The following is a 27,372-nucleotide window of genomic DNA, read 5'->3' as shown; positions in this document are numbered from 1 at the left end:
AAGCTCTTGGAACGTACCTGGTTCTTTGAGACTTGGAAGCTAAGCAAGTTTAGGCCTGAATAGCGCTTGGATGAGTGTAGTAACCATTGTGCAGTGGAGAGCAATGCAGCCAAAGCTCCTTCACCACCCTGCGGTGAAGTCGGGTTAGATAACCCTCACAGCCCCCATGGTGTACAGAGGCCTTCATCTAGCAGTGGATTGACAAACGAGCTGTACATTAATATGCGTACACATGCACGATGTTTGAACATGTAATTCTGAAACCGAGGGTCGCCTTAGCAAAAGCATTCACTGGCGGTGCAATGTACTTTCTCTTTTAGGGAGAACGCTTCCTCCTTTGGTGAGCAAACTGGCCGGTCCCAAACTGGCGTCTGCTCCCCTGCGCCCAGTCACCCTGCCTCCTCCGTGCCCCCCAGTGAGGGAGCTGTGGAAGTGGGGGTCGGCGACTCCGCTCTCCGCACTAGGACCCCCAAGAAGGAGCCGCAAGGGGCAGCCAAGCAGGGGGAGCCAGCCGTCCCCGAGGCCACGCACGACACGGTGCCAGGTGCGTGTTTATGTTCTCTCCGTTCTCTGTCCGATGGCGTGTGGGTTTTCTTCGGATTTTTTTTCGGTTTCCTACCACATCGTATAAACACTCATTGAATTGATTCATACTTGATTTTTGGTTGAGGCCACATAGTGATCTGACCAAATGTATGTCATTATGTACCCTCCACAACCTGACACAGCCAAATGCATGTATTGTCCTGTAGTGTTCAGCTCACACCAGTATGTTGAAGAACAATTTTCACGAATAAATGTATCAATTAGGTATACAGCTTCTAAATTTGAAGTTTTCGTGACTGCAACGATCCATACTTTTTGTTTTTTCGGTAAAGTCACATAGGTAAAAAACTGAAAAAATGAAGTGATTTAATTTAGTTGTTTTAATTTTTTATTGGAATTTACCTACGTAACTTTACCGAAAAAAACTAAAAGTAGGTATACAGCGTTTCGTGGCACTGTATCAAACATCATCAGGACAAGATCCAGGATGTCAGAGGAACAATCCAAGAAGATTGAATCATTCACTGTGTTGGCCAAATATCCCTATATAGTACCGAAAGAACCAAAGAATAATTCCTGCAGTCACGAAAGCTCCAAAATTAAGATTGAACCACTTCTACGGGGAAGTTCTAAGTTTACCTTTTTCTCTCTCTCTGGCTTTTTTGTTCTCTCTTTCTGCCTGTATATTTAGTGTACTTTTTTCTGTCTACACTCGTTTTTTATCGTTCTTAGGTTCTGCTCTGTCTGTGTGTCTCCGTTCCTCTTGTTTTTATGTCTTGTCTTTCTTTGGAATTTTCACACTTAAATTCTAACTTAGCAATCTTTGAAATACGTAATCAACCAGGCTATGCGTTAATTGTGTGTTGACCGACTCTCTGTTTCGTTTTACATAACATTTCGATACTTTGCTAGGTTATTTAATTTAGTGTGTTCTGTCTCCCTCTAAGCCTGCTTACCTTACTCCCCTCCCTTCGTACTCATTGACATGTACATTTTTTCCCTACCCCCTCCCTCTCTCTGCCTCCGCCCCCCTCTGTCTATTTAAGGCCACCCCACAGAGACGATCACCCCTCTCTGTACCTGGGTTGCTCTCTCTATGTATCTTGGTGATATCTGTCTGCTTATATGTCTGTCTATAGTTTTCTGGTTAGATTCTATGTCGCTGTTTCATTATACCTGATGATGATTGCTTGTGTTGCAATCGAAACGTCGTATGCTATTATTTAATTTATTATTTTTTACGTGACTTTACCGAAAGAACCAAAGAATAGTGCCATAGAGCTTAGGCATTGGGAAAATGTCAAAACTGGGTGGTTTTTAACTTTTGCCGACAAAACTGGATCCCAAATGTCAAAACTGGGTGGTCTTGGAAAACGACAGGCAAAACAGGGTGGTGCTTTTTGATATGACAAAACTGGGTAATGTTCAATGTGGACAAATGTCAAAACTGGGTGAAGAAGGTGTACGATTTAATGTATCATTTTGTACACGTTTAGGTCCTTGCGTTATTCATCCATATGTCGCCACAGATTTAGAGCGTTCTAAATGATGTTTCTCGTGGCTCATGTTCCATACCTTGCACCACAAACTTCCCGTTTGCATACTGGCACAGTGTGCCAGCTCGCTTACTTGCCGTTTGTATACTGGCACAGTGTGCCAGCTCGCTACTACAGTAACACTTACTTGCCATATGTATACTGGCACAGTGTGCCAGCTTGCAACTACAGTAACACTGTAATGCGGGCGTAAACGGCCCTCCGGAGGTGACGTCAGGAGGGGAGGAGATAGGTCACGTGGGGGGGTGAGGGGTTAGGCTATAGAAGGAGGGGAACCAGAAGAGGACGAGGAGTGACGGGGAACCAGGAACAGAGAGAGGCCACGAAGGGCGAAGCGGAGGGTGGCGAGATCGCCACGAACACGGGGGAGCGAGGATCGGCACCGTTGGCCAGCGGTGACCGACCCGAAGCAGCGAGGAGGCTGCAGTCAGCAGCGGGGCTGCACAGAGAGTCAGCAGTGGGGCTGCATACAGAGTCAGCAGCGGGTCTGCATACGGTAGCAGCCAGAGGGTCTGCATATAGGGGTAGCAGCAGGAGTCTGCATAGGGGTAGCAGCGAGTCTGCAGGGAGAGAACAGAGGTTACAGTAGATGAAGCAGAGAGTCTGCGGGGAGAGAAGGGAAGCTATAATAGAGTCAACAGCCGGGGGCTACAAATACAGAGTTATAACAGAGTGCCGTGTGGGAGAAGACAAGAACCCAATAAAGGACACGAAGACAGAAAGAAGTGTCTGAGTCCTTTTATTACACTGGAGTCAGAAGTGAAACGGCATGGCGAAACAATTGAGGAAAAAGAATATTCCATCTCCGGCGTCGGCTTCATCTTCGGACGACGACGATCTTCCTCCTGCGGTCGGCTTCGCTTCGGCGGTGGGAGAGATCCGTGAGGGCCCGGGTGTCGAGGAGGTTGCCGCTTCGCCCGACCCATCTGCGTTGAAGGACGAGGATTTAAGATGGACTCGGATGGCGGAGCAACTGGCAACTCTCAAAAATGTCATCACTGAGTTGTGTGACCTTGTCACGCCAAGGGCGGCGTTGGATGGTGAGGGTGGTGATCGGCAGGAGCCCGGATTGTCTTCGATGGCGCCGCCATCGGCCACGCGGCGTGAAGACGCCATCTTGGGCGTGGCGCACCACGGAAGGCGGGAAGCCGCCATTTTGGGGCCGCCGCGAGGACCGTCCGCCATCTTGGCGACACCGCGTTGCGACGCCTTGCTGAACTTACCGCCGGAAGAGTCAGTAACGGACGGAAGCAAGCCAAGGAGTCGCAGTCGTCACCTTACAACCGTCAAAGAATTCTCCATCGGGGGCGATTGGAGTGCGTTCGCCTGTAGATTTTTGGCGGCGGTACGTACGGCAAGGTGGACGGACGCTGAGGCACTGGAGGTGCTGCCGACTCTTCTTGATGATGAGTCTGTTCGTTTTTTTCGCTCTATAAAAGCTGCGAAGAAGAAAACTCTGCGAGGGGTGTTCGATGAAATGGCGGACGCGTACGAGCCACCGGATGACGCCCATCGCCGATTCGTGCAGCGGCAACGCGCACCTGAGGAGTCACCTGTAGCGTACAGGGGCGCCGTGTTGGAACTCGCTATGGCCGCTTACCCGGAGACGGAGCCTGACCTGCTGGAACCACTCATCTTGGGGAAGATGTTGGAGTTGTCCCGAGATCTTGGCATTCCTATGCCGGCGTGCGGTCACGAAAAGCTCACGTCCCGGGCCGCGGCAAAGTGTTTGGACGCCCAGTTCAATCTCCGCCGCTGGAAACAGGTGACGGCGTGGACGGGCGGTCCTGTCGTCGATGGGGGGGCCGTAGGGTGGGACCCTACAAAGGCCGTGTACGTGCCGGATGCGACCGGCCAGAAGGAGTTGTCGGCTGCCTCTGCTCCGTGGCCGGCCCGGAGCGGGCCGGGGCCGCGGGCTCCGCCGCCGATGCGGCCGCGTCGGGACGGGGTGCCCGCTGCGCGCCGCCCTGACGTCGACTGCTTCCGCTGCGGCTGTCGGGGCCACTATGCCAGGGACTGCTGGGCCCGGGTTCCGGGGCCGCCCCAGCAGGAGGCCTCGACAGCGGACGCCCCAAAGAAAGACCCTCCGGCACAGGCAAGTCGGTGCGCACCAGACACCCGGCAAGGCTCGACACCTCACTCATCGCCGTTGGTATGCGACGCGGATGTTGTAAAATACGGGAGGCCAGTATCTGCGCCTTGTCGTTCGATAACGCAGTGGCGTAAGCTGGCTCGGCGGGTTGTCGCGGCCGCTACCGGGTCGTCCACTGTCCCGGGGTCGATTCAAGGGGTGGACGTACGTATTTTGGTGGATTCCGGGGCGTCCGCGACCATTATTTCGGATGTGATATTCCATCTTTTGAACATCCCACCGGGGGCCGTGAGGCCGGCTTACGCTTCCTGCATCGCTGCGAACGGGGGTAGTATGGGCATCGTGGGACAGGTGGACGCTAACATTTCTATCGGGGGTGTCTCGGCCTCGGGCGTTGTGTTAATTTCAAGGTCCCTGGCGGTTCCTTGCCTGTTGGGTACGGATTTTTTGGCTAAGATGCCCATTCTAATTAGAATCAATGAAAATTGCATTGAACTACCAGGGGGCCGGAAATTGGCGTTCTTACAGTCCGCCTGGGGGCGACCGGCTCCGGTTGCCCAGGTGCAGGCGTTATCGGAAGTTTCGGTTGATATTCCACCTGCCTCTCAGATGCTCATTCCCTTACGATACCGGAAGCCGGTTCCGGGTCGGCAGGGTGCGTTTGGAATTTTGCTGTCGCCGTCCGCCGCTGTTACGGGCGGACTGGCACTGGTGGGGGCGCAAACTATTGTCCGTCCAGATCAGCGCCCGTTTTTGCAGGTGTTTAATGCGAGTACTGAAATTGTGTGTGTGCCGGCTGGTACCGTTGTGGCACACGCCACTACGGCGTTTACGGCTCAGAGTGACCTGCCGGACGGGGGGCTGGTGGGTGGTGTTTCACACGATGGAGGGGTGGATGATCGTTGGATCGCCGAATTATGTGGGGAAAATTCGGCCCTTTCCGCCGAGCAGCGTTGTGCAATTCATAAATTATTATCGAGCTATTCCGATGTGTTTAGCTCGGACGATTTGGACTTGGGACGCACCTCGCTGCTCTCTCATCATATCGACACGGGGGACGCTGCCCCTATCCGCTTGAACTCGCGTCGGATGAGTCCGGCTGAGCGTGAGCATGTTCGAGGGGCAGTGGAAGACATGTTGAAAGCGGATATTATATCTCCGTCTAATAGCCCGTGGGGCGCGCCTGTTGTGTTGGTTAAAAAAAAGGATGGTAAATTGCGATTTTGTGTGGATTTTCGGAAGTTGAATAAAGTGTCGGTGGCAGATGCGTATCCCCTGCCGCGTATGGACGATTCTCTCGACGCCTTGTCAGGGGCTAAGTTTTTTTCAACGCTTGATCTCTCTTCGGGCTTCTGGCAGCTCCCCCTTGACGAGCCTTCGCGGGAAAAAACAGCTTTCCGTACGCCGCAGGGGTTATTCCAATTTAATTGTCTGCCGATGGGGTTGAATGCAGCCCCTGCCACTTTTCAGAGATTGATGGAGTTGGTATTGATGGGGTTGCAGTGGGAGACATGTCTCATTTATTTAGATGATATTATTGTCTTCAGCCGCACATTTGATGAGCATTTACTGCGGTTGGAGGCTGTATTTGCCAGAATGCGTTCTGCTAATTTGAAATTCAAGCCTAAGAAATGTCATCTACTGCAACGCTCCGTTCGGTACTTGGGACACATTGTTAGTGCGGACGGGGTGGCCACGGATCCTGAGAAAACTGCGTGTGTCCGGGATTGGGCAACCCCGGCCACGGTGGGTGATGTGTGTCGGTTTTTGGGGTTCGCCTCATATTATCGGAGGTTCGTTCCGAATTTCGCTACTATCGCCAGGCCTTTGCATCTCCTTACTGGGAAGGGGCATAAATTTGTGTGGGGACCGCCGGAGGAGGCGGCGTTTCGGAGCCTGCGCGATTTACTGGCTACTGCACCGACGTTGGATTATCCGGATTTTGAACATCCCTTCATTCTGGATACTGATGCGAGTGACACTGGTATTGGGGCGGTGTTGTCCCAGTCAAAAGGTGGTGTTGAGCGTGTGGTGGCGTATGGGAGTCGAGTTTTGTCTCCCGCGGAAACCCGTTACTGCGTCACTCGCAGAGAACTTTTGGCTATCGTGTTTTTTCTCCGCCAATTTCGACCGTATCTGTACGGTCGGTCGTTTATTGTCCGCACGGACCATGCAGCCTTGCAATACGCTCTTAAGATGGACCAGCCATCCGGACAATTGGCGAGATGGCTGGACACGTTGCAAGAGTTTTCCTTCCAAATTCACCATCGGAAGGGTGTGCGTCACGCTAACGCGGACGCACTGTCCAGGTTGCCGCAACAATCCCCTTGTGCGTGTGCGTCGGGGACGCATAGGTGTGGACCGACTCAGCTCCCCCCTCAGCCTGTCGCGCTGGCGGTGGATGTTCTCGAAACTCCGCTTACACCGGGACCGGTTGACGGGGGACCGGCGGACGGGATTTTGCGTCTTCCGAGGTCTGTGTGGATTCGGGAGCAAATGTTGGACGATTCTTTGGTGTCGTTACGAAAACGAACGGAGAAGGCGGGTAAGGAACTCGGTGCGGGTGGTATTTCGGAAACTGCTCTCCGAGATGGGTTACTGATGTGGAGGGAAGGGATACAGGAACACTGGCGTCTCGTTGTGCCTGCGTCATTGCGGTACGAGTTGATTAGATCGTTGCACTGTGACACACTTTTACATCTGGGGGTGCAGAAAACCCTATTGACGCTGCAACGAGACTATTATTGGCACGGCATGACGACGGATGTCGTCGGTCACGTTCGCGCGTGTCCCGATTGTGCCCGCCGTAAACCGCCTAAACATCCATATGTTCCGCCGATACAATCGATTCAAGTATCTCGGGTTAATGAGCTGGTGGCGTTAGATATCTTGGGACCCTTTCCGCCATCCGCTAAGGGAAATAAGTATTTACTGGTGGGGGTGGAGTACCTCTCTCGCTGGCCGATGGCCTGGCCTTTGCCTGACCAGTCAGCGGCGTCTATCACTGACGCCTTTCTATTTGGGTATGTAATGGACAAGGGGGCGCCGGAGAGGCTCCTTACAGATCAAGGGCGTAACTTTTCGTCCAAATTGTTGGGGGAGGTGTGTGCGGCTCTTGGAACTAAAAAGATACGGACGTCCCCCTACCACCCACAAACGGATGGGATGGTGGAACGGTTGAATCGGACTCTGTCCGCCATGCTGTGCCATACAGTCGGGGAAAATCAATCTGATTGGGATTTGCATATCCCTGGGGTGCTTTCGGCGTATCGCATGACGCCGCACGCGGCTACTGGATACTCGCCGTTCTTCCTTATGTACGGCCGTGAGAATGTGCCGCCGATTAATGAGCAGTTGGGAACCGGTGCGAGGGGACCTGTTAAGCCTCTTCCTGAGTATATTCAGGACAACGTTCGCCGTGTCACTGAGGCGAGGGAAAGAGCCCGCATGGCTACAGCCAAAGCTCAGTCCAGGAATGAGCGGTGCGCCCGACGTTCGAAGGGGGAGTGCCCCTGGAAGAAGGGGGACCTGGCCTGGCTTCATTGCCCACAGGTGCGGCCAGGTACCTCTCCTAAATTACACAAACCGTGGCAAGGTCCGGTCCGCCTCATTGAGGTTCCCAACCCACAGTCGGCGCGTGTTCAGGTTGGTTCGCGGCGCTGGTTCGTGCATACATCCCGGTTGAAGCCATACATTGCCCCGCGGCTGGATGCGTCATCTCCCGAAGTTGCCTTGCCGGGGTCTGTTGCTGCCGACTCGCCCTTGCCTGTGTCTGCTGACCTTGCGAGAGCGCCTGTCGTACCCTTCACAGACAAGCCGGCCGTGACAGCGCAGGGAGGAGGACGTTCCGCTCGTGGGATGCCGACCGGAGCCGCAGAACCCACGGGACCTGCAGCTCTTCCTATCCCTCCGCGGACGCGAGTACGGGATGTCTCTGGACGCGACCGGAACAGTGGCGGGCCTCCAATGGCGACGGACGAACTTGTTCCCGTCGCCCCTAAAACCCTTCCACGTTCCCGCTCGGCGGGTGGGCTGCCGACCGTTCGGGACGGCCCGGCTACCCGTACTCGCTCGAAATCCCTCACGTTTCGTTAAAATTGTATTGTGTTGTGTTCTGGTTATATTGTTGTTGCATGCTTCGTGTCTTTTTACGTGTTGGCCCTTTATACCCGCATTTCTTGTCAGGTTGCAATTCAGCCGAGGTCGGCTGGATTTTCTTTATGGGGGAGGGTGATGTAATGCGGGCGTAAACGGCCCTCCGGAGGTGACGTCAGGAGGGGAGGAGTTAGGTCACGTGGGGGGGTGAGGGGTTAGGCTATAGAAGGAGGGGAACCGGAAGAGGACGAGGAGTGACGGGGAACCAGGAACAGAGAGAGGCCACGAAGGGCGAAGCGGAGGGTGGCGAGATCGCCACGAACACGGGGGAGCGAGGATCGGCACCGTTGGCCAGCGGTGACCGACCCGAAGCAGCGAGGAGGCTGCAGTCAGCAGCGGGGCTGCACAGAGAGTCAGCAGCGGGGCTGCATACAGAGTCAGCAGCGGGTCTGCATACGGTAGCAGCCAGAGGGTCTGCATATAGGGGTAGCAGCAGGAGTCTGCATAGGGGTAGCAACGAGTCTGCAGGGAGAGAACAGAGGTTACAGTAGATGAAGCAGAGAGTCTGCGGGGAGAGAAGGGAAGCTATAATAGAGTCAACAGCCGGGGGCTACAAATACAGAGTTATAACAGAGTGCCGTGTGGGAGAAGACAAGAACCCAATAAAGGACACGAAGACAGAAAGAAGTGTCTGAGTCCTTTTATTACAACACTTTCAGCTCGCGAACATACACGAACTTGCCATTTGTATACTGGTACAGTGTGCCAGCTTGCATGCTACACCTACTACAGTAGAACAACGGTAGATAGTGTTTGCGTCGAGAAGTATGGTGCTGCACACTTAGAACAAAACATGTTTGTTACATATATATAACTACTTCGATGGGCAAGAGCGCTTGTTGTGGCCCTTGGCGCGACAGAAGGAGCACCGCGTGAGGCCCAATGGGCCACCTTCGCCACGGTTGCGAATCCGACGCTTCTTCGGGCGGCCAGCCTTCTTCTGGCGAGGAGGTGGCATCATGGTGTTGTCGCGTTGCAGCTCCTCGGCAATGGGCAGCTCGATACCGGCAACCGAGGTCCATGTCGTGTTGATGGCAGAGACTTGGTAACACACCGCACATGCGTCGTAGAGCTCGGGCATCCGCCCAAACGCCATGAGGGCACGAATGTAGTGCCGACACGGCAAGCCCATCTGCTTCATGTACCCGCACGTGCACGACCGAGAGCTGAGATCGACTCGGCGCTTGGCAGAGGCGTAGGCGTCTGGATCCTTGACGTATGCACGCGTCGAGGTACTCTCGTAGACCTTGTACCTCGGGGCCAACGCCTGCTGAGCGTCGATGAGTCCTTGAGCGTACGGCGTAATGACACGCCCTTGAGCGGCCCACTTCTCGGCGTCGCTGCGGTGGGCAAAGGCCGTCGTCATCATGTCTTCCATGTGGTGCATGAGGAAGTGGAAGGGGTCCATCTCGCGAGCCGGCAGGGCCTCGCTGTTCGTGGACTCCACAAAGTTCGTCGTGCGCCAGCCGTACAATGGCGTCGTGTGCAGGTGCGGGTAGAGCGCCCACGTGTGGGGGTCGATCTTGTTGTAGTACGTGGCCGCCGCAGGCAGAGCTACGCCCAAGCAGCCCAAGGAGCTGCGGAACGCGGCCTCGGAGGCGCACCCTTGGGCATCGTAGATGATGCCTTGGAGGTCGGGCGTGAACGCGGAGCCGATGTTGTCCACGCCGTTGCAGATCAAATGCCGCGTGCAGTGGATGAGCATGAGGTCCTTCCAGTCGGAGGCTAGGATGCCCGTGCCACGATCGCAGAAGACCGGCGTGCCGTCGAGCTCGATGTCGTTGGTCGTGCAGCAGTTGAGAAACCAGTCGTAGGCCGCTGCCGTCTCGGACGGCACCAGCGCCACGGCGAGAAGGACGTTGCGGTTGTTGCCGTCGCGCCCAACGAGGACGAGCATGGTTCCGTTGTAGGCGCGCGCCTTCATGTGCGACCCGTCGATGCCGACGACGCGTTGAAGACTTGGCTGCAACGAGCGTGCGATCGGGTTGCAGATGAACGCACCCCAGAAGATGCCCGCGTCTTCTCGCACACTGCAGGTCGTCGCGTTGAGCTTGCCGAACGTCTCCACCAGCGAGTTGATGAACTCGAAGCCTGCATGGGCCGCACTCTCGTTCGCCGCGATGCACGTGTCCTTGGCGCGGTACATCATCCGGGTCGGGACAATGACGCGAGCAACGTCGGCGACCTGGGCAATGACAGTCGGTGCGGAGGTACGGGGGTTGGCGCGAAAGGCCGAACGGGCTGTCGTGTTCGCCTCCACTTGGCGCTGCGTGATCTTGGTAGTGCCCGTGCAGCCGTGGTGATCCGTGCACAGCGCCGAGACGCGGAAGCCGCGTCGTTCCCCCGTGAGCTTCGTCAGCTTCACCTTGAAGGAACAAGGTGTTGAACTAGAGCAGACGATGGCAACGTGCCGTCCGCCGCTTCGCTTGAGGTCAAGGACCGCGCGCTTGCCTTGTTGCAAAGCAAAGTCTTGGATGCCGTGGATGGCCTCGCGGCGCGTGGTAAAAGTCTTCTTGGGGTGGAGGGTTGCCATTCGAATGTGAGCCGCTCCTCCACCTGTTTTGTGAAAAATGCTTGTGAAAAATCACGTTTCTACGTCTACTTTCAATTTTTCACGAGACAATATGTCTATTTTCATTGCCAGCAATTTGATTTTTCACACAATATTTCCGCCAATCACCGTAACGGTGGGCCAAAGGATTGACCAATCAACGAGATGCGCATTCGTTGGTTTGTTCCGCACCATTGGGACCATGGTCAGGAGCGTCAAGCAGGCTGGTCCATCTCCCAAGGACGTCGCCTTTGTCTCTGTGCTTGGTCGTTTGGCGGGCTATGGTCGAATGCATGGCAAATTTAAGGGTGTACAGTAGCGCGTAGCATCAACCAACAATCCAAAAGTTTGGTATTGACGCGAGTCACTAGTCTAGGTCATCACGCAAGGTGGCAGTGCGCCCGCCTGGTCGCAAGCCCGCCCCGAGCTCACTTCCGAGTCCGAGCCGTAGCTTGAAATGTTGGTCGTTGGGGTGCTGGCACACTGTGCCAGCGTACAAATATCAAGTGTGTGTAGTTATATGGTGCTGGCACACTGTGCCAGCATACTAATACCAAGTGTTTAGATGAATGGGGTGCTGGCACAGTGTGCCAGTATACAAATACCAAGTGTTTGGATGAATGGGGTGCTGGCACACTGTGCTAGTATACAATTATCAAGTGTATTTGACAAATGTCAAAACTGGGTGCACCCTGAGTGTCCAAAACTCAAGTTTTTGGCCACCCAGGGTGCACCCAGTTTTGACATTTGGGATCCAGTTTTGTCGGCAAAAGTTAAAAACCACCCAGTTTTGACATTTTCCCCTTAGGCATTTGTTGGCGCCGAAGTGATGGGTGACGTATATTACAATGCTGCTACGGCAATGCTGGGTTCTTTCTCCACATCATCGAATCACAGGAGAAGCTCAAAGGAGCGGCTCAGGAATTAACCATCAGAGGAGGAATTGCGACCTGGGTTCCATATCCAATATTTATATTGATTTGTCATAGGTGTTTGTATTTTGCTAACCTTTGCATTCATGCAGATCCAGATGTGTTTGTCAGTTGAACTGGATGGGGTGTAATTTGCTTTTGTAATAAAGACAAGCGAAACGTTGTTCATCTGAACGAGGCAGCTCAGGCCGCCGCGAAAACCGCACAAGATTCGCTCTGTCATTTCAGTCTATGCAAAGACGGCGTGCGCACCACTCGCTCGTCCTACGCAATGTGGCCCAGCTGGGAAGTGATTGAGCACAAGGGCAGAGTGTGGCTCGATGGCGCTCGGGGAGGTGCATCTCTCTGTGCACAAGGGGTTCAGCCCTCGGCACAGGTGTAGTGAGTCCAACTGAGTCGCAGATGTTGTTCTTTAGAGGCAAGACTTTTATTGTAACATCAACCCGTTAACACAAAGGGGTAACTGCCCCTTCACCAGATACAGCCTAGGGTGGTGACCACCCTGCTAGCTACTTTATACAGAGGAAGTTACAGCGACGAAGGGTCAGACCCTCACTCGGGTCTCCGACCACGTGTTGATGCCTCGTAGAGCTTCCAGCTTGTGGACGTAGAGCTTCCAGCTTGTAGACGTGGAGCTTCCAGCTTGTAGAACGAAGAACCCCGGTCCCTCCCAGGGACCCACCTTGTATCCCCCCGGGTCGGGGCCGCTCCGCCCTTGGCCCCGCCCGCCTTCTCGAGCGTTCTAGCTCCCTCTCGATCCCTCTCAAGAGCTCTCCCCGGACACGTGATCACCCCCTAGCCCCCCCCACCTGGGGCCCTCTCTGTGGACACTCCGGATCAAGTGCCTACGGGGTCAACCAGAGTGCCATGGCCCGGGGCAACCCTGACCCTGGGCTGACACTCTCCCGCTCCCCCTGGTGGGAGCCCGCACTACACGCTATGCGTGGTGCCCGCGCTATCCCAGCGCTCACCAAGCCCTGCTAGGGCTGGTACTAACTACACCCACCTACGGGGTGTATGCGATGACGGTGCATCGCACGCCGTGCTGTGCTAGAGCCGGCCTCACACAGCAACCCACCCGGTGCTGTCCGCGATGTAGGGACATCGCACGCCACAGCCCTCTTGGGCCGGCACCATACAGTGACATCCCCGATGTCACTACACAGGCGTTAAAACCAGCAACTTTAATTCTACTAAATCATATTTAAATTATTAAGAACCCCTATCACTGATATATATATGTAGAGTGCATAAATATAATAGTGTAGACCCTGTATTCCACGTGGATAGTCTGGGACTGTTGTTATTGTTCTTCAGCCTTGCGCAAGGTTGCATTTAGCGTTGAAAAATCGGAATTGAAATATTTTTGCAAAGTTACTTATATTTCATCATGGGACCTCCTTTGTCAGTACCAAAATATGATAATAGGTTTTCCCTTTTTTTATGGCAAAAAACAGGTTTTCAGATGTTAAAACACCAAACTGAAACCTTTTACAAGGAATCATTTCTGCATTAACCACGATACTTGTGGTCAGAATGCAAACAAAAACATACTCTGATAATATATGCATTGTCTTTGAAACTGATTGGTCCACACCAGAGACAGCTTTTTGTTCGAGGTTTTCGTGACTTGCTTACCTTTCGTACAGTTTCTTCTCCAATTACGCGGTTGTTGCATTCCTGAAGAACAGTGCGTTATCGACAAATGGCGTTATAATACCCTTTGATTCAATTGGAATTAAGCAGTTACGGGTAGTAGGTTTTCGAAAACGCCAACATGACTAACATTTATCTTGATAATTTGTTATATTATTGTTGATTTGTACGTGTTTTTTTTATAATTACAGTGTCTTACACAGTATATTTGGTAAAGCACAGTCTGCGATAACATGTGAGATGCATATGCAGGCTGAACAAAGAAGCGTGGGTTGCATCTAGAAGCATTCACGAGCATCGTGCCTTGTGCGATGCTATGCCGAGGCAGCCATACATCCGCTTATGCCTATTCGCGCGACGTAATTCTGTTCACTCAATGGCGTTATATCCAATTCACATCCGCGTTATAAAAAATGTGTTCCCTTATACATTCATCGCATTATATCCAATTTGCGTAATAAAACATGCAGCGTTATAGCAGAACAGACTATACTTTAAACTCGTATCAGTTTTTATATTGTTCTAACTTTTTGATCTACCCCTACTGGACGTCTGTAAAAAAGAGCTTCATAGCCCATCCGATTCCAGGTTACCAACGGGCCCATTCATTTCGAAGGTTATTCCATGGGTTTTTAACTCAGAACCCATCCTATAACAATCCCTTTCTCTAAAACACACACAAGATCGATTTTCTAGATGCCATTTGTTACCATTGCCATGGGATGATATCCGCCTGTCCTAATCAGATCTCTCTTACCGCTTTGTTGCAGGAGAACGTGGTCAGCCTGCCCTGCTCACTCCGATCGCCGGACATCCACAACAGCGGCCCAGGAAGAGGAGACCTAGGCCGGTGCCGGATGTGGATGAGCGACATGCCAGGGAGCTGCTGGTGGCTGTCATGAAGGCCATGGCCGAAGTTGAGCCAGGGGTTGGATTTCCCGACCTCCTGCTGCCCGAGAACCAGGCACACGCTGCTGCACACATGATGGAGGAGTTCTTCCCAGAGATGGAGGAAGCACTGGAGGAGGAGGAGTGGGAGGAGGAGGACAATGACCGCCCCCCCCCACAAACGTAGGACCGCCATCAAGCGCACTGCTCACTTCAGACACGTGTAGCACTCGTTCACGTTGCTCTCACACAGGAACACAAGATTAATTTCATCTCTTTTGAGCCCCGCTCTCAAATCACTGCTGAACAAAGGGCTCCCCATGACGTGCCAGTCATGGGATTTGTTTGATCATACTTCACCACGTTGATCAGTATGTGTTGGTGACGGTGGTGAGGGAGGACCGGTTTGGATAAAACTCGCTACTGATTTAGATAGGTTTCATTGCGCAGTGTACAAACCACTGCACTACCATTCCGAAAGTGAAACGTACTTCTCATTTATGAATCAAATTTATTTTTGCAAGTCTTGAGGCTCAGTGAGGTGAGTATTTGTATATATGTAGAATTTCTTTCGCACTGTACGTCGCCAACCATGCTTATCGGAGATTCTTGCTATAACACTTGTCATTGGTCACAACACAGACCTATTGTTAGATTGGATCGGGGTTGCTGAGAACAGGCCTTAAAAACCCAAGATGCCAAGCAGACCAGCAACAAAAAGTGCGATTTAAGGTGTAATATCTACATGATGAGAGAAGGCAAGACAGCTAGTTGTACGAAGAGGATAATTTAAAGTTATGATTTTACCACTGTCAGCTGGTTACAGGTGTCTGTCCTCTATATCGTATCTCTGTGAGAGAGTAGGAGTGGCATTGAAGCCTCCACTCCCATGACATTGTAGAGCAAAGGGCCTCACCATAGCATTGGCCTCGATGAGAATGGCCGACATTCTCCCTGTACTTGGGGAGCCTTGCTCTGGCCTGGCAGGCTCCCGAGTGCATTATCTGTCCCACGCATCTCTGCAGAGGAGACGAAGCGTGCACGAACATTCCGTGCCTTCCTTGGCGTCGTAAGGTCAGACACTGCCGTGGTGGTGCCTCTCCTCCCGCGTTACGTGGTCCGAGTGTCACACTGGGGAGTATAGGACTCGCAGCTTGAGATGTCGTTGTCCTGAGACTTTTCATTGTCTCACCTGTAACTCCCTTCCATGTAAACACATGGGGCAGGCAACATCACAAACGAGTTCCAGGTGTGCCGCCGCAGCGTCGTCTCGTGGCGACCGATTGGCGGGTGTCACATGAGTGCAGGACACCGTGCCAATGGGAGCTGTCCGAGTAACGTGTGGTTAGACATTCATCTCGCACGCCTGGGGGCATTCTCTCAGGAGGAGCATACGTGGGATTTGGATGTCTGCGCTACGTGTTCGATTGCAACAAATCAAATCGGAGTGAGGGATAGGCGGAGGGAGCGACATTGCACACGGATTTCACAACGTGTGATCTCCATCTCTTGGTTTCTGCTGCAACCTGTGGAGGGCACTCTGAGCATTTCGTCTCCCAGCAGACTGGTGTACGATCGTGCAAGCCCAAGCAGAGCGTCCAGCGCATCTCCACAGCCCTGCGACACCTCCACGCCAAAAGCTGCCCCTGCTGAGCATACGTGTTGCAAGGAGGGCCCCCAAAACAGCGCTGGGGACAATGACAACCCCCCTCTCAGCCAGGCAGCAGACGTGGACATCACCAACATGAAGGTTGCGCCACATTGCAAAGCATTTTTTCTGACTCCATTAAACCTTTAATGTTCACGGGGATAAGTTCCTATAGAATGGCATGAATATTAATTTTGCGAATATGAATACGTAAAGCATATGAGGAAAATTCAGTTTAACACGTAGACTTTCGCGACCAGTATTATTCATAATGAAGGTTTTTGAGATCGCGTTATTTTTAAATGTGTCGCAACCCTCCACCACCCGACACGGCCAATTAGTAAAAAATGTGTCACGTTGACAAAAGACAAATATTTCACTACTTTAGCCCACCGGTGTGTTGAAGAGTGGATCCATAACATTTACAATTTGAGTGACGTTTCGTTATATTTGACAGACGGGACGTAACATTAGCGTAAGACTAAAAGAACACCAAAGGAACATTAAATTATCGTAAACACAGCTGTCAGCAGTGGCAGAGCATGCTTGCCAACAAGGACATTCAATTGATTTTGATAACGTTGAAGTGTTATGCAGAACTAATTATTACTGACCAAGATTAGTTAGAGAATCAATTCAAATTAATAATTCAAATAATTTTAATCGCTGTGATAGCTATAGACTCAGCGCAGCCTGGAAGCGTATTATTCAGTAATACACAACACACATTGCAATTCCTTACAGGTGAGTCACATGCTAAGTGGCTGATTACTGATCTATTACATAATTACTCTTTGGTTCTTTCGGTAAAGTCACGTAGGTAGAAAAAAAAAATCACGACGTTTCGATCGCAACACAAGCGGACGTCCTCAGGCGTAAAAAAGAATCCAGCAGTGGAACTGCTGAACCAGCGAGAGAGCTGTTACAATAAGAGGTTATTTATGTGGCGAAGGGAAAGCAGGCGGGGTTTGAGCTGGAAAGGAATTCCATCTCCAGACGCAAGCACGTCAGTTGTGTTTTGAAACACCCTGTCAATTATATACTAGCTTTACTACCCGGCTTCGCCCGAGACTTGGATTCTTGTCTTGGATTAATACACGGCCTACGCGGAGGGTGGGATGCGTGACGTCAGCAGGCACACTGCGTGACGCTGCCGCATGCGGGTGACATTACAGATGTGACGTCACCGCTCACTTGCCGTACAAAATATATGCAATATTGCGCCCCCCCCCCCCCCAAAATACAAAAATCAATTTTTATACTTTTTGCATTGTGTACAGTCTGGAAGCTAACCACATGCCTAATTTGAAGTTTGTTGCATGTTGGGAAGTATGCTAAACATTTCGAACAAATTTCCCTTTTATCTATATTATATTATGTACATGTTTTCCATGATGATTGGGTCCTTAAACAAGAGATGACGGTCGAGTGTGTCACAATGAAGGTGCCTCGTGAGCCCTGGGTAATAAAGTGACAACACTTAAGATGATTTGGGGACTGCTATACATTTACACGTGATAAGCCACTTCGTTGAGCTAGCATTTGTGGCCAGGTAGCTTTTGAAAAGTAGCTGTATAGCTCAGTGGACCCTACCTGATGAAATAAAAATGGTTTAGTTTTTAGTTCAACAGAATTTTCAGACTCGGCGGGGCTGAAGTCGGTAAATAATTGGCATTATTTAATTATCTTTCCTGAAACGCCACGCCATGCAGGCAGTTGGGTTATTTGACATGATTTCTTCTGCACTGCCCTCTACTGTCCACATTGCCTACCGCACCAGTTTAATGTATGGTGGTCACCCACACAAGCATTTTCCAGGCTCAATCCCACTTTCCTTCTGAGGTCTGATGGGATCGGGCGCATTCCGTGTGATTTGATCATGGGATGGTATGGTTAGTCTGCAGCAGCACGCCCTTTACATGCCCATGTTTGGGTGTACAAGGTTAACATACAGGTACAGCCCTGCAATTTCTCGCTCACGCCACTGCTGAAAGGGCCTCCTCTCGAGGGATTACTGGAACGCACCTGTCGAGGTTATTTTGGCCGACCCTTCCATGTTAGCGAGGCTGTCTTGGAACAGGTGTGAGTAGCCACACTTTACCCCACGACGTGCAACCTGCCAATCGACTAACTGTTGGGTGGACAGACGCAGGGTGAGTTAAGAAACTTGCCCATCGTTTCAAATGCCATGCCGATAGATCAAAGCGGCAACCTCTGGATTGCAAGTCCATTTTACCTCCCGTGACACCATGCCGGCACAATACGTCGAAATGCCTCGGGCTTAATTTCTCACGCGATATTTTCGATCATGCTGCTAGGCTGACTTGAAGTAATGGTTATCGGCATAAGGCACTACCACAGGAGCACAGGGTATGCCTATCTGTATTAATAACATATTACTGTAGCCTATATTACTATAATGATATGATACTGCAGAATTAAAAAAAAAACATAAGGCAAGATGGATGGAGTGTGCCAAAATAATTGCTGCATTGGACTGCTCGGGACTGTTCCAGCTGAAATTAAGCACCTGTATGTGCCCTCCAACATCTTGTGAAGTGACAACAATCTCCCGTGCGTGCATGTGTGTGCATGCGTGTGCGTGTGTGCGTGCGCGTGCGTGTGTGTGTGTGCGTGTGTGTGCGTGCGCGTGCGTGCGTGTGTGTGTGTGCGTGTGTGTGTGGCTACAGGAGGAGCTGCTGCGCTGTGTGGAGCGGCAGCTCGAGCGCCTGAAAATCGAGCGGGCGCAGCTGGCAGAGCGCGTGGGCAGCGCGCGCTCCCTCGCCCGTGCCGTCGAGGCGGCCGTCCAGCAACGCTGCCGGCCGAGCGAAGTGGACAAGTTCTCCCAGCTCATGTCTGACATGGACACGCTGGTGTCCCTGCTGCTGTCCATATGCGGGAGACTTGCGCGCACCCAGAGCGCCCTGGAGGAACTCGGGTCTGACGGGAACCCTGAGTGCAGGGTGAGTAGGAAACATATCATGATATGTGCCATGGTTGGTCGCCATCGCTTTGCGGGAAGAGCTCAAGGCGCAGCTCCGTAATTATCGGTTCGCGCCACCACTGGAAGAAGGAGTCCCTCTAGAGGGTATTTTGGCCTACTCTTTCACACTGGCCAGATGTCTTTGATAGAGTGGGATTATCCACACTTGACCACACCACACGTGACCTGGTGACTGACTCTGGTTGAACCCGTTTATGCTACTGGGTGGACAGAGGCAGTGGGGGGGGATTGAAGAAATGTGCATCATTGTTTCAAACGCCTTGCCGTAAGATCGAACAGGCAGCGTCGAGATTGTGTGTTGACTGTTACAACGCGGCAGAAGTGAAATGCGTTAAACACTGTTGTAATTGCTTTGTTTTACGTATCAACATTTAACGGACTTGTAAGTGCCTTACGCACTCCAAAACATGGAGGCAATACCAAGGCAATATTACCCTTTAGGTGTTTGGAGATGTGTATTTCAGTCTTCGCAAGTCATGTTTGAATGATACTCATGGCTTTGGACATGTGCTGCACTTTTATCAATCGGAGATTGTCTGGCTGTGAAGTATTTAAAAACAAATTATTGTATATACGCTTGATGGGCATGCCTGTTATTGCATGAGAGCGTGTAGCTGTTGTATGACCTAATGATATGGTGACACTGCGCTGGCAGTGGTGCACAGACAACAAAGAGCTCAACAAATTCGTCAGTAACACCGTGTGGCCTGAAAAGGAAAGAATAAAATAATCTACTTTTTTAGTAATGGCCCTTCTTTATAGCACATAAATAGAGGCAAGAGTGATCTGTCTCTTATCTATCTCCCATCTCTCTCCTGGCATCTTTATTCATGAGTAAGGGACAATGCCCAGGACGTTACGTCTTATATATGTTTCCTTTTTGAAAATTGTGGCGAGCCTCCCTCAATGCTTGTTTTGCACCACATTAATTGAGGTGCAGCTCAAGTTTTCATTGGTAGATTTATTTAAAAGTAGCACTGGTATTTTGGTGCTGCACATATGAAAATCAAATGATCCTTGATATTTGTTTGTTAAATGTTGGGCCTCGTCTTGTAACCGTCTTGTTTCACGTGATCCTTCATCTACACTGAGCAGCGGTCGCTGGAGATCAAAGCACAAGATTTGCGCGTGAAGCGCGAGGACGCTCGGGATCTGCAGCAAGCGCTCAAGCGGCGAGAATGCTCCATGGCGGCCGTGCTGGCAAGCCGCTTGGACGACCGGGAGATGAGCGACTACTATTACCTGACGCGCCTCAAGCCGGCGCTGCTCATCGCTCACAAGCGACTGGAAGAGAGTGTACGTCTGCGCGAGCAGCAGGCCCGCGCCGTGCGCGAGAGCCTGCCTTGGCAAGTGGCACGAGTGGGCGGCATGGAGGTCTCGGACGGTGAGCTCGGTGCCGCTCCGTATGTGCCGGCCTTGCAGACCTCGCAGGCCTTGCCGTTGTCAGACTCTTTTGCACCGGCTGCTTCTGCCACTCCCACCGCGCTGTGAGGTTCGTGTCGTGTTTTACTGCGAGTCCACCAAAAATTGTCTTTTAGTGATAATAAGTTTGTTCAAAAGCATTTTGCACAGTTTGTGATTGTACAACCATCAGCACTCTTTATTTAAATCCTATAAATCTTATTCCTTGCTCCACCAAGCTAATGCCTTCCAGTTTTGGGTATAATGTTGTTATCTTCTTTCCTAAAAAGTGTAATCTTTGAAGATTTGTAAATATTTTTTTAAAGCTACGATATTACAACTTCAGGAAGCAAATGGTTGTGGTTGGCGAACACAATGACCTGCTCCCTGCAGCAGATCATCATCTTCTAGAACTGCATTAGTGTAAAATATATTGTTGTTCACCAGGACCACTAAGCTAATATTATTGACAGGCATCATGGCAAACTCTTTACATTTGGGGTCGGTGGATCAGGAAAACTTCAGCGTGCTCTGGAACCAACCAACATGCGGACAGCGGTGGTCACTGGGTGAAGGCACATCAGGTGGGCTGCTGGCCTATACGACTTTGAAGTGTCATGCCATTGAATACATGGGGTTTATTTGTGTATTGGTATTTGCCAGTCTGAAAAGTTAACTCATACATACTGACCATCCTTCCCAAGCAGGGTCCCTCGTAAAAAGATTCCTGAAATTCAGTGAAGTTTGCCTTCACTGATAGATGCATGAGACTTTCAATATTTGCAGGAGGTGGACACTTGTAGTTGCCACACATTGTTAATTAATACCGCCGATTATTATTTGAAAAATCCACCATGTGGAAAGTAAACGCTCACGTGATGAGATGATAATCTCTCGATCGCAAGTCCGATCGGAAAAGCCAAGCGCACGGGCATGAAACGTGCTTTAGGATATCACTTCTATCAAGAATGATGGAATAATTTTTTTAAGTTAATATTTATTACGTCTATTAGTTATTCTGTTTCAATGTTTTAACTTAAAAATCTACTACCCTGGCGACAAAACACTGACTTCAATCTGCTATTAGTGGTTTGTTTTGTCATTTTTTTTTTATGAATGTGCGTGTGGCATTGGTTAAAGAACTGAGAATTGTTCCATATTTGGAACCCCTGTTTATCAAAAATGCATATCCCCAGCAAAAAGTAAATACATTGGCCAAACAAACTTACCTCGCAGCACTTCATTGTCAAAGAAAACTGCCCCACAGATAATGGCCTTGCCTGGTGATGTAACTCACACTTTTCCATCTTCAAAGCTTTGGCATTTTAAAGCTTTTCCATGCCAAATTACAGAACTGTATACATATATTTTGGGGAACATTTAACACATTAGGGAATTCCATAAGGTCATCAGTGTGTCAGCTGTTTTTTGTGGAAATGAGTTTACATTCCCAAATAATCATCTAAACATATTCTGCCAATTGTAGAACCCATTCCAGCAGCTCGGCTTTGATAAATGGTTCAGTCCGAGGACTACGCAGTGGCTGGGCCTGTCCAGGGAGATGTGGAATTGTCCATGAAGCATGCTTCACCTACCCTTCTTCACGACGTGATTAATTTAAATATCACAATTTTGGATCACAATTCTATTCAGGAATGCCTTTTCTGCTTAATTTGGTTGTTATCTTGTTCTATCGTGTTCATTCCATTACCTTCAAGGCATACACGATTTATATCATAAATAGTTCTTACACGTGAAATTTTATGCTTGTAATGTGAGTGTAGGATTCCATTTTGATTGAGGAATCATTTCACACTGAGAGGCACACCCTTCCACAGCAACAGGGCTCAGAGCGAGCAATATCCGCCGTGTCTTTTGCCTCGCAGGGCAAATTCCGCTCGAGCATCTGGCCCCAACTCTGCCGCATTGGCTCGAGGCTTCCTGCTGCTGTGGCCAGGTTCCAAGCAATGAGGAACTCGTTGTGTGCACGTGTGCTCGCAGATGCCAGTAGTCACTCGCACGCTAGGAGTTTAAATTTTGTACAACGTACAGGGTGGGCGGCAGGTCCCTAAATACATTTCTCTCCTTAAGTTCATCGGAACTTTGCAGACAGGGTTATCGGGGTGTCTGGCGAACCGTTTGTTGCAAGAAATATGCGTTAAACTTTCCATGTTTTATGTATTTATGCATATTTCTATGCATTGCTACTTATGTAGTGTGCATATATGCATGATACATACGTGTATACTGTGTGCATATATATATAGACATATATTCCACGCTGATGAATAGGATGACAGTTTGCGAAATTACTCCACAATGTTAGACACACACAACGCGCGTACAGACCGAGACCTTTCTCAAGTCGGGACAATGTCTCAATGGAAATCCTGCCCCGGGACTGGCTCCCATCTGCTGAGCGACGAATGCACGTGGACATCTCGGGCCATGTTTTCCATCCGGCAGCACAGCTCTTAAATCTGAGCAAGCCTTGAGCACAATGTATTTCACAGAAATAGTTCCCTGTGCTGCGCATGTCGTTCCAGCTCAGGAACTTTACTCCCGGTGAACTCAGGGCTGGAAAACGTTCTCAAAGATATTGGTTCAGTAGCCTAATGCAATATTTGCCATATTGACACATTTACATAATGTCGAAATAATAAAAAATGTGTACATAATGTATTTGTTTAATTATTGACCGTAATTTCAACCATTATGATTATAATTTCGCATTTAAATGAGTTTAACAAATAAATGGCCTTAAATCAGGCCCTTAATGGTCACGCATGGCTGGGCTTTATCTTTATCCATAATCCATTGCAACATGAGTTTGTAAGTGTCAGCTGTGTTTCACTGCATATCTCAAACTGTTGCATTAAAAACTGACATGTTTCAATAGCGAGTACCAGCATGGGTGTACAAAGACACCCAACTCTCATTTTCAACAATCCTTAAATTGGGCAAAATTGTTACTCGGTACAGGTACACAATCTGGGTCTATTTGAATCCAAGCAATCCGGTGCAGTTCAGAGGAATTTCACTCGGTGAAATTCAGGGAGATATTGGTTCATCACGTGATATATTAAACATTTCTTATAGAACCCAAGCCATTTTACAAATCCGTTGTCTTTCAAGGGGATGTATCTTGATGGCTAAAGTACACTATTTACATGTGTTTTTATAAGGCACAAAGAGTTTAGGATCAATCAACCAAATGTTATTTAATATAGCGCCCTTCACAATAGAATTGTTACAGTACTTACATGTAAACTTAACATTACATAATACAAATTTTAGATGCACAAAATAGTAAAAATTATACAAAGTTCAAAGATATATATAAAATAGATTATAAAATACATATTTGGTCTAATTAAAAACCACAACATCTTCCTTATTTGATGGTGTTCATGGTACACTCCACTTGAACGTGATGTCGACCAGCACACTGCACCCCGAACACTATACATCCAGATACCGGACTAAGGATCCTAATATTCGAACTATGAACCCATAACCTGGACTATGGAAGCACAAACTTGAATTAGCAACCCAATAAGCCCAGACCACGAGCCCACAAACACGGTGGCGAGATGTTAACTACATTGCCTGGTATACAGGATGTTGTGGTTTCGATCCAGACTCTGACACCTGTATATTTGGAGTTTGCATATTCTCCCTCCTTTAGAAACATGAGTTTAGAGTATTTGGCTGCTATAGATTTCCACATGATAAGCCACTTCATAGAATTATAATGTGTGGCCAGGTCGCTTCTTACAAAGAGCTATATAGCTCGGTGGGCCTTCCTTACCTCATAAAATAAAGAATAGTTTAGTTTATAGTTTGAGCCTAGAAACCAGCAAACCTGGAGTATGAACCGAGTTCAATGCACAAAATGACCATCAATGACTAATGTCAAGTTGTCAGACCAGATCACCCCACGGAATTATATTAGACCAAGGAGATGGGTCTTCAGCAGCCTTTTAAATGTAAAAACAGGACCCTGCGGGGTGGGCTGGTAGGAACAAATAACCAAAGAATATAAACATAATGTATTATTACACTTGTTTAGCCAGGAAAGCCTCACTGAGTCTAAAGGTTTTTGTAGGGTCCTGCCAAGTGTTTGCAGTAGGGGGCGATGTTGCTACACGTAATCGGACATCGGACGGACGGACGATATAATCTATTGTAGGCTGGTCCACTTTGTTCCTACCAGTAAAAACTACCAGCTTCTCCGATGTCATTTGTGAGGTCATTGCACAATTTGGGAGCCAAACAACGGAATGAGCGCTCTTCCAAAGTAACACATTTAAAGTATTCATAACAAAGGCTTTTTGGGTTAGATCGCATAACTATTAATGTGTCATGAACCCCACTACCACCCTACACAACCAATTACCAATTAGTTAGGGTTGTCACGTTAACAAAACGTGCCAGTTAGTGACTACTTGAGCACACGGGTGTGTTGCAGAGTAAACCCACAGCATTTTCAATTTGAGTACGACGTTTCGCTGGGGATTACAACCAGCTTCATTAGGAAATTTGCCAATTCTGGCAAATGTTGGTTTACTGTCACTAAAAAGTATTCACTAAATATTTCATAACACTATAACTATCTTAATCCGAGTCACCGTTTCCCGAGTCGCTACCGCTTGAGTTCACCCTGTCTGTCGTACTCTCATCCACCTGACAGCCAAATAAAGCATTCATCCATTCAGTGCCAATAAAATGGCTACTAAATGGTGAAGTAATCAGTGGTTGTCCTATGGGAAGAATCTCCCTTGCTAGAGTATTGTAGAATTTCCCCTACTGGTTCAGGGTTATACACAGCAGATGACCTCTAATTCCTCAATGCTCATGAGTGAGAAATGACTTTGCCTTTGAGTTGCATTGAAGTCGTGGTTCCTGCCCATTTTGGAATCTCAGCAGAAATTATTTATAAACAAAGAAACAAAAAGAAACATTGATTCACGTTTCCTGTGACACTAAAATTAATGAACTAATTGCATTATAATCCAATGTTAAATTACCGCATGTTTGTAATGGCAAGCATACGCAGATGTCACGTAGTTCAAATTATTAAACAAGAAATGCTCTCAGACGTGACGTCACCATAACGGGAGCCACAGCAGGCCTGACGTCACAACAGGCCAAGCGCTGAGTGTTCAGCGCTCGCACGCGAAGCTCACACTCGGACTGGCTCCACATCGGCAACGCTCGCATGAAGATGCCACTGCTGGAAAGCATCATGGGGCTTCGCTGTGCTGAGCTCCTGTCACAACGGAAATGTGGTGGACTACAAGGACGACGATGTCAGCTGCTTGACTCCGATGCTGCTGCACAACACCAGATGTGACCCCACAGGTCATTGCCGATGTGCGGGGTGTTGGCGATGATGGCCGTGGTGCAGATCATCACGTGGTGTCGTTGGAGAATTGGTGAGGTGCAACATTGTGAATCTGTGGGTCGCTGTTGTGAGTTTACGGCGCCTCTTGCGTAACTGGCAGCAAGTGTCCTACATATTGTAAACGTGCAATGATTGGAGAACTCACCACAGTTAGAGAATGTTCAATAAATATTTGCTCGGACGAGGTACAGCAAAGCCCCCCAAAATACAATACGAGTGTGTGTCCTATAACGTCATATACCGCTGATAATTATTAATCGTTGTTATGATCTGCTATGATTAATCAACTGTCGGATGAAGGACTCCAAAATGAATATCAATCTCACGGTCCTGCAGTGTAATAATTCACGTAGTGCCTGCTGCACACGGATGTCTATGTGAGTCGATGGGTTTCTATGTGAATCTTACCCCTGCTGTGTGTGTGTGCTTTTAAGTCCCAGGCCTCCCTTAGTTCGACTCGGCCTTACATTAGTACCTGGTGTGGTGTGTAAATATCAGTATTGGGGAGACAAAGGCGGCTGAGCTTGGTGTTGGCCACCCGCCCCCTCATGTGCCGTGTTGGCTTCATAGGTGCTCGCTAAAAGCATTTGCTCCAACAATAATCTGTGAAAATTCATAATATTGTACAGTTTTTTGGGTGTGGTGAAGCCAATACCACCTGCACAGCTAATTAGGGTCGCCACGTAAACAAAACGTGCCAATTAGTGACTACTTTAACACACCGGTGTGTTGGAGAGAAAATTCACAACATTTACAATTTCCGTACGACGTTTTGCTGGTGATTTAAAACCAACATCAGGTGAATTCTAGAGTGGCCTACGTAATATATTGATTCTAATATATTGATTAAAATCAATATATTATCATTTTACTACTGTTGTTATTACTACTGTTATTACTATACCGGGTGGCACAATTCCTGTCCCACTCTCCAAAATCGAAACAACTGCACTGGTGACCGCGGAAGACAAACGTGCCTCTGACACAGATGATGTGACCGTCGTTGGGGTCCTTGCCACGTAGATGGTTGAGGATTGTCTCCTCCGTGCTCGCGTCGGTATCGATTCTGTTGAGAGAGATGATACTTTCGAACACTTTAGTTATGACCTTTTTCAATAATTAACCTTTGAAAATTATAACGACTGCTACTGCCGTTGCTCACGCTTGACCTACGATTGATTTCAGTTATCCATGTCGTAGCAGCAGTTAGTATGCAACTGTTTAAACATAAATGATTGATAACTTTATTCTATGGGCACATTGGTAGGTAGCTTTTAATATAAAAGAAAATCTTCAAAAACACTCGACAATGAAAAGCAACGTCACGAGGTGGCAAAGATTGATCCTCATCTATAAATGTGTAAAATCTTGACTTAAAGCTTTCGTGACTGCAGGAATTCTTATTCGTTGGGTCTTTCGGTGAAGTAACGGAGATAGATTCAAAGAAAATAACAAAAAATAACAAAACTACGACGTTTCGATCACAACACAAGCGTTCATCATCAGGAAGAGGGGGTTAGCTTCTAAAGGTAAACT

The 27,372-nt window shown here is 49.3% G+C and overlaps 1 protein-coding gene across 1 annotated transcript in view; it reads left to right on the top strand.

Moving 5' to 3' along the window:
* The window catches only part of LOC133345665 (protein Shroom3-like), a 35,467-nt gene extending 12,255 nt beyond the window's left edge, over window positions 1-23,212 (top strand). The window contains exons 5-9 of the mRNA XM_061556625.1: window positions 321-544; window positions 14,259-14,559; window positions 15,940-16,126; window positions 18,715-18,987; window positions 20,124-23,212. Of these exons, the coding sequence (XP_061412609.1) occupies window positions 321-544; window positions 14,259-14,559; window positions 15,940-16,126; window positions 18,715-18,987; window positions 20,124-20,519 (1,381 nt within the window). The 3' untranslated portion in view covers window positions 20,520-23,212. The remainder of the gene's footprint in view (window positions 1-320; window positions 545-14,258; window positions 14,560-15,939; window positions 16,127-18,714; window positions 18,988-20,123) is intronic.
* The last annotated feature ends 4,160 nt before the right edge of the window (window positions 23,213-27,372 follow it).

The sequence above is a fragment of the Lethenteron reissneri genome, chromosome 22 (assembly GCF_015708825.2).
Source record: "Lethenteron reissneri isolate LAM-NWPU_2019-01 chromosome 22, ASM1570882v1, whole genome shotgun sequence".
Taxonomy (NCBI): domain Eukaryota; kingdom Metazoa; phylum Chordata; class Hyperoartia; order Petromyzontiformes; family Petromyzontidae; genus Lethenteron; species Lethenteron reissneri.
This window is presented reverse-complemented; position numbering and strand designations above follow the sequence as displayed.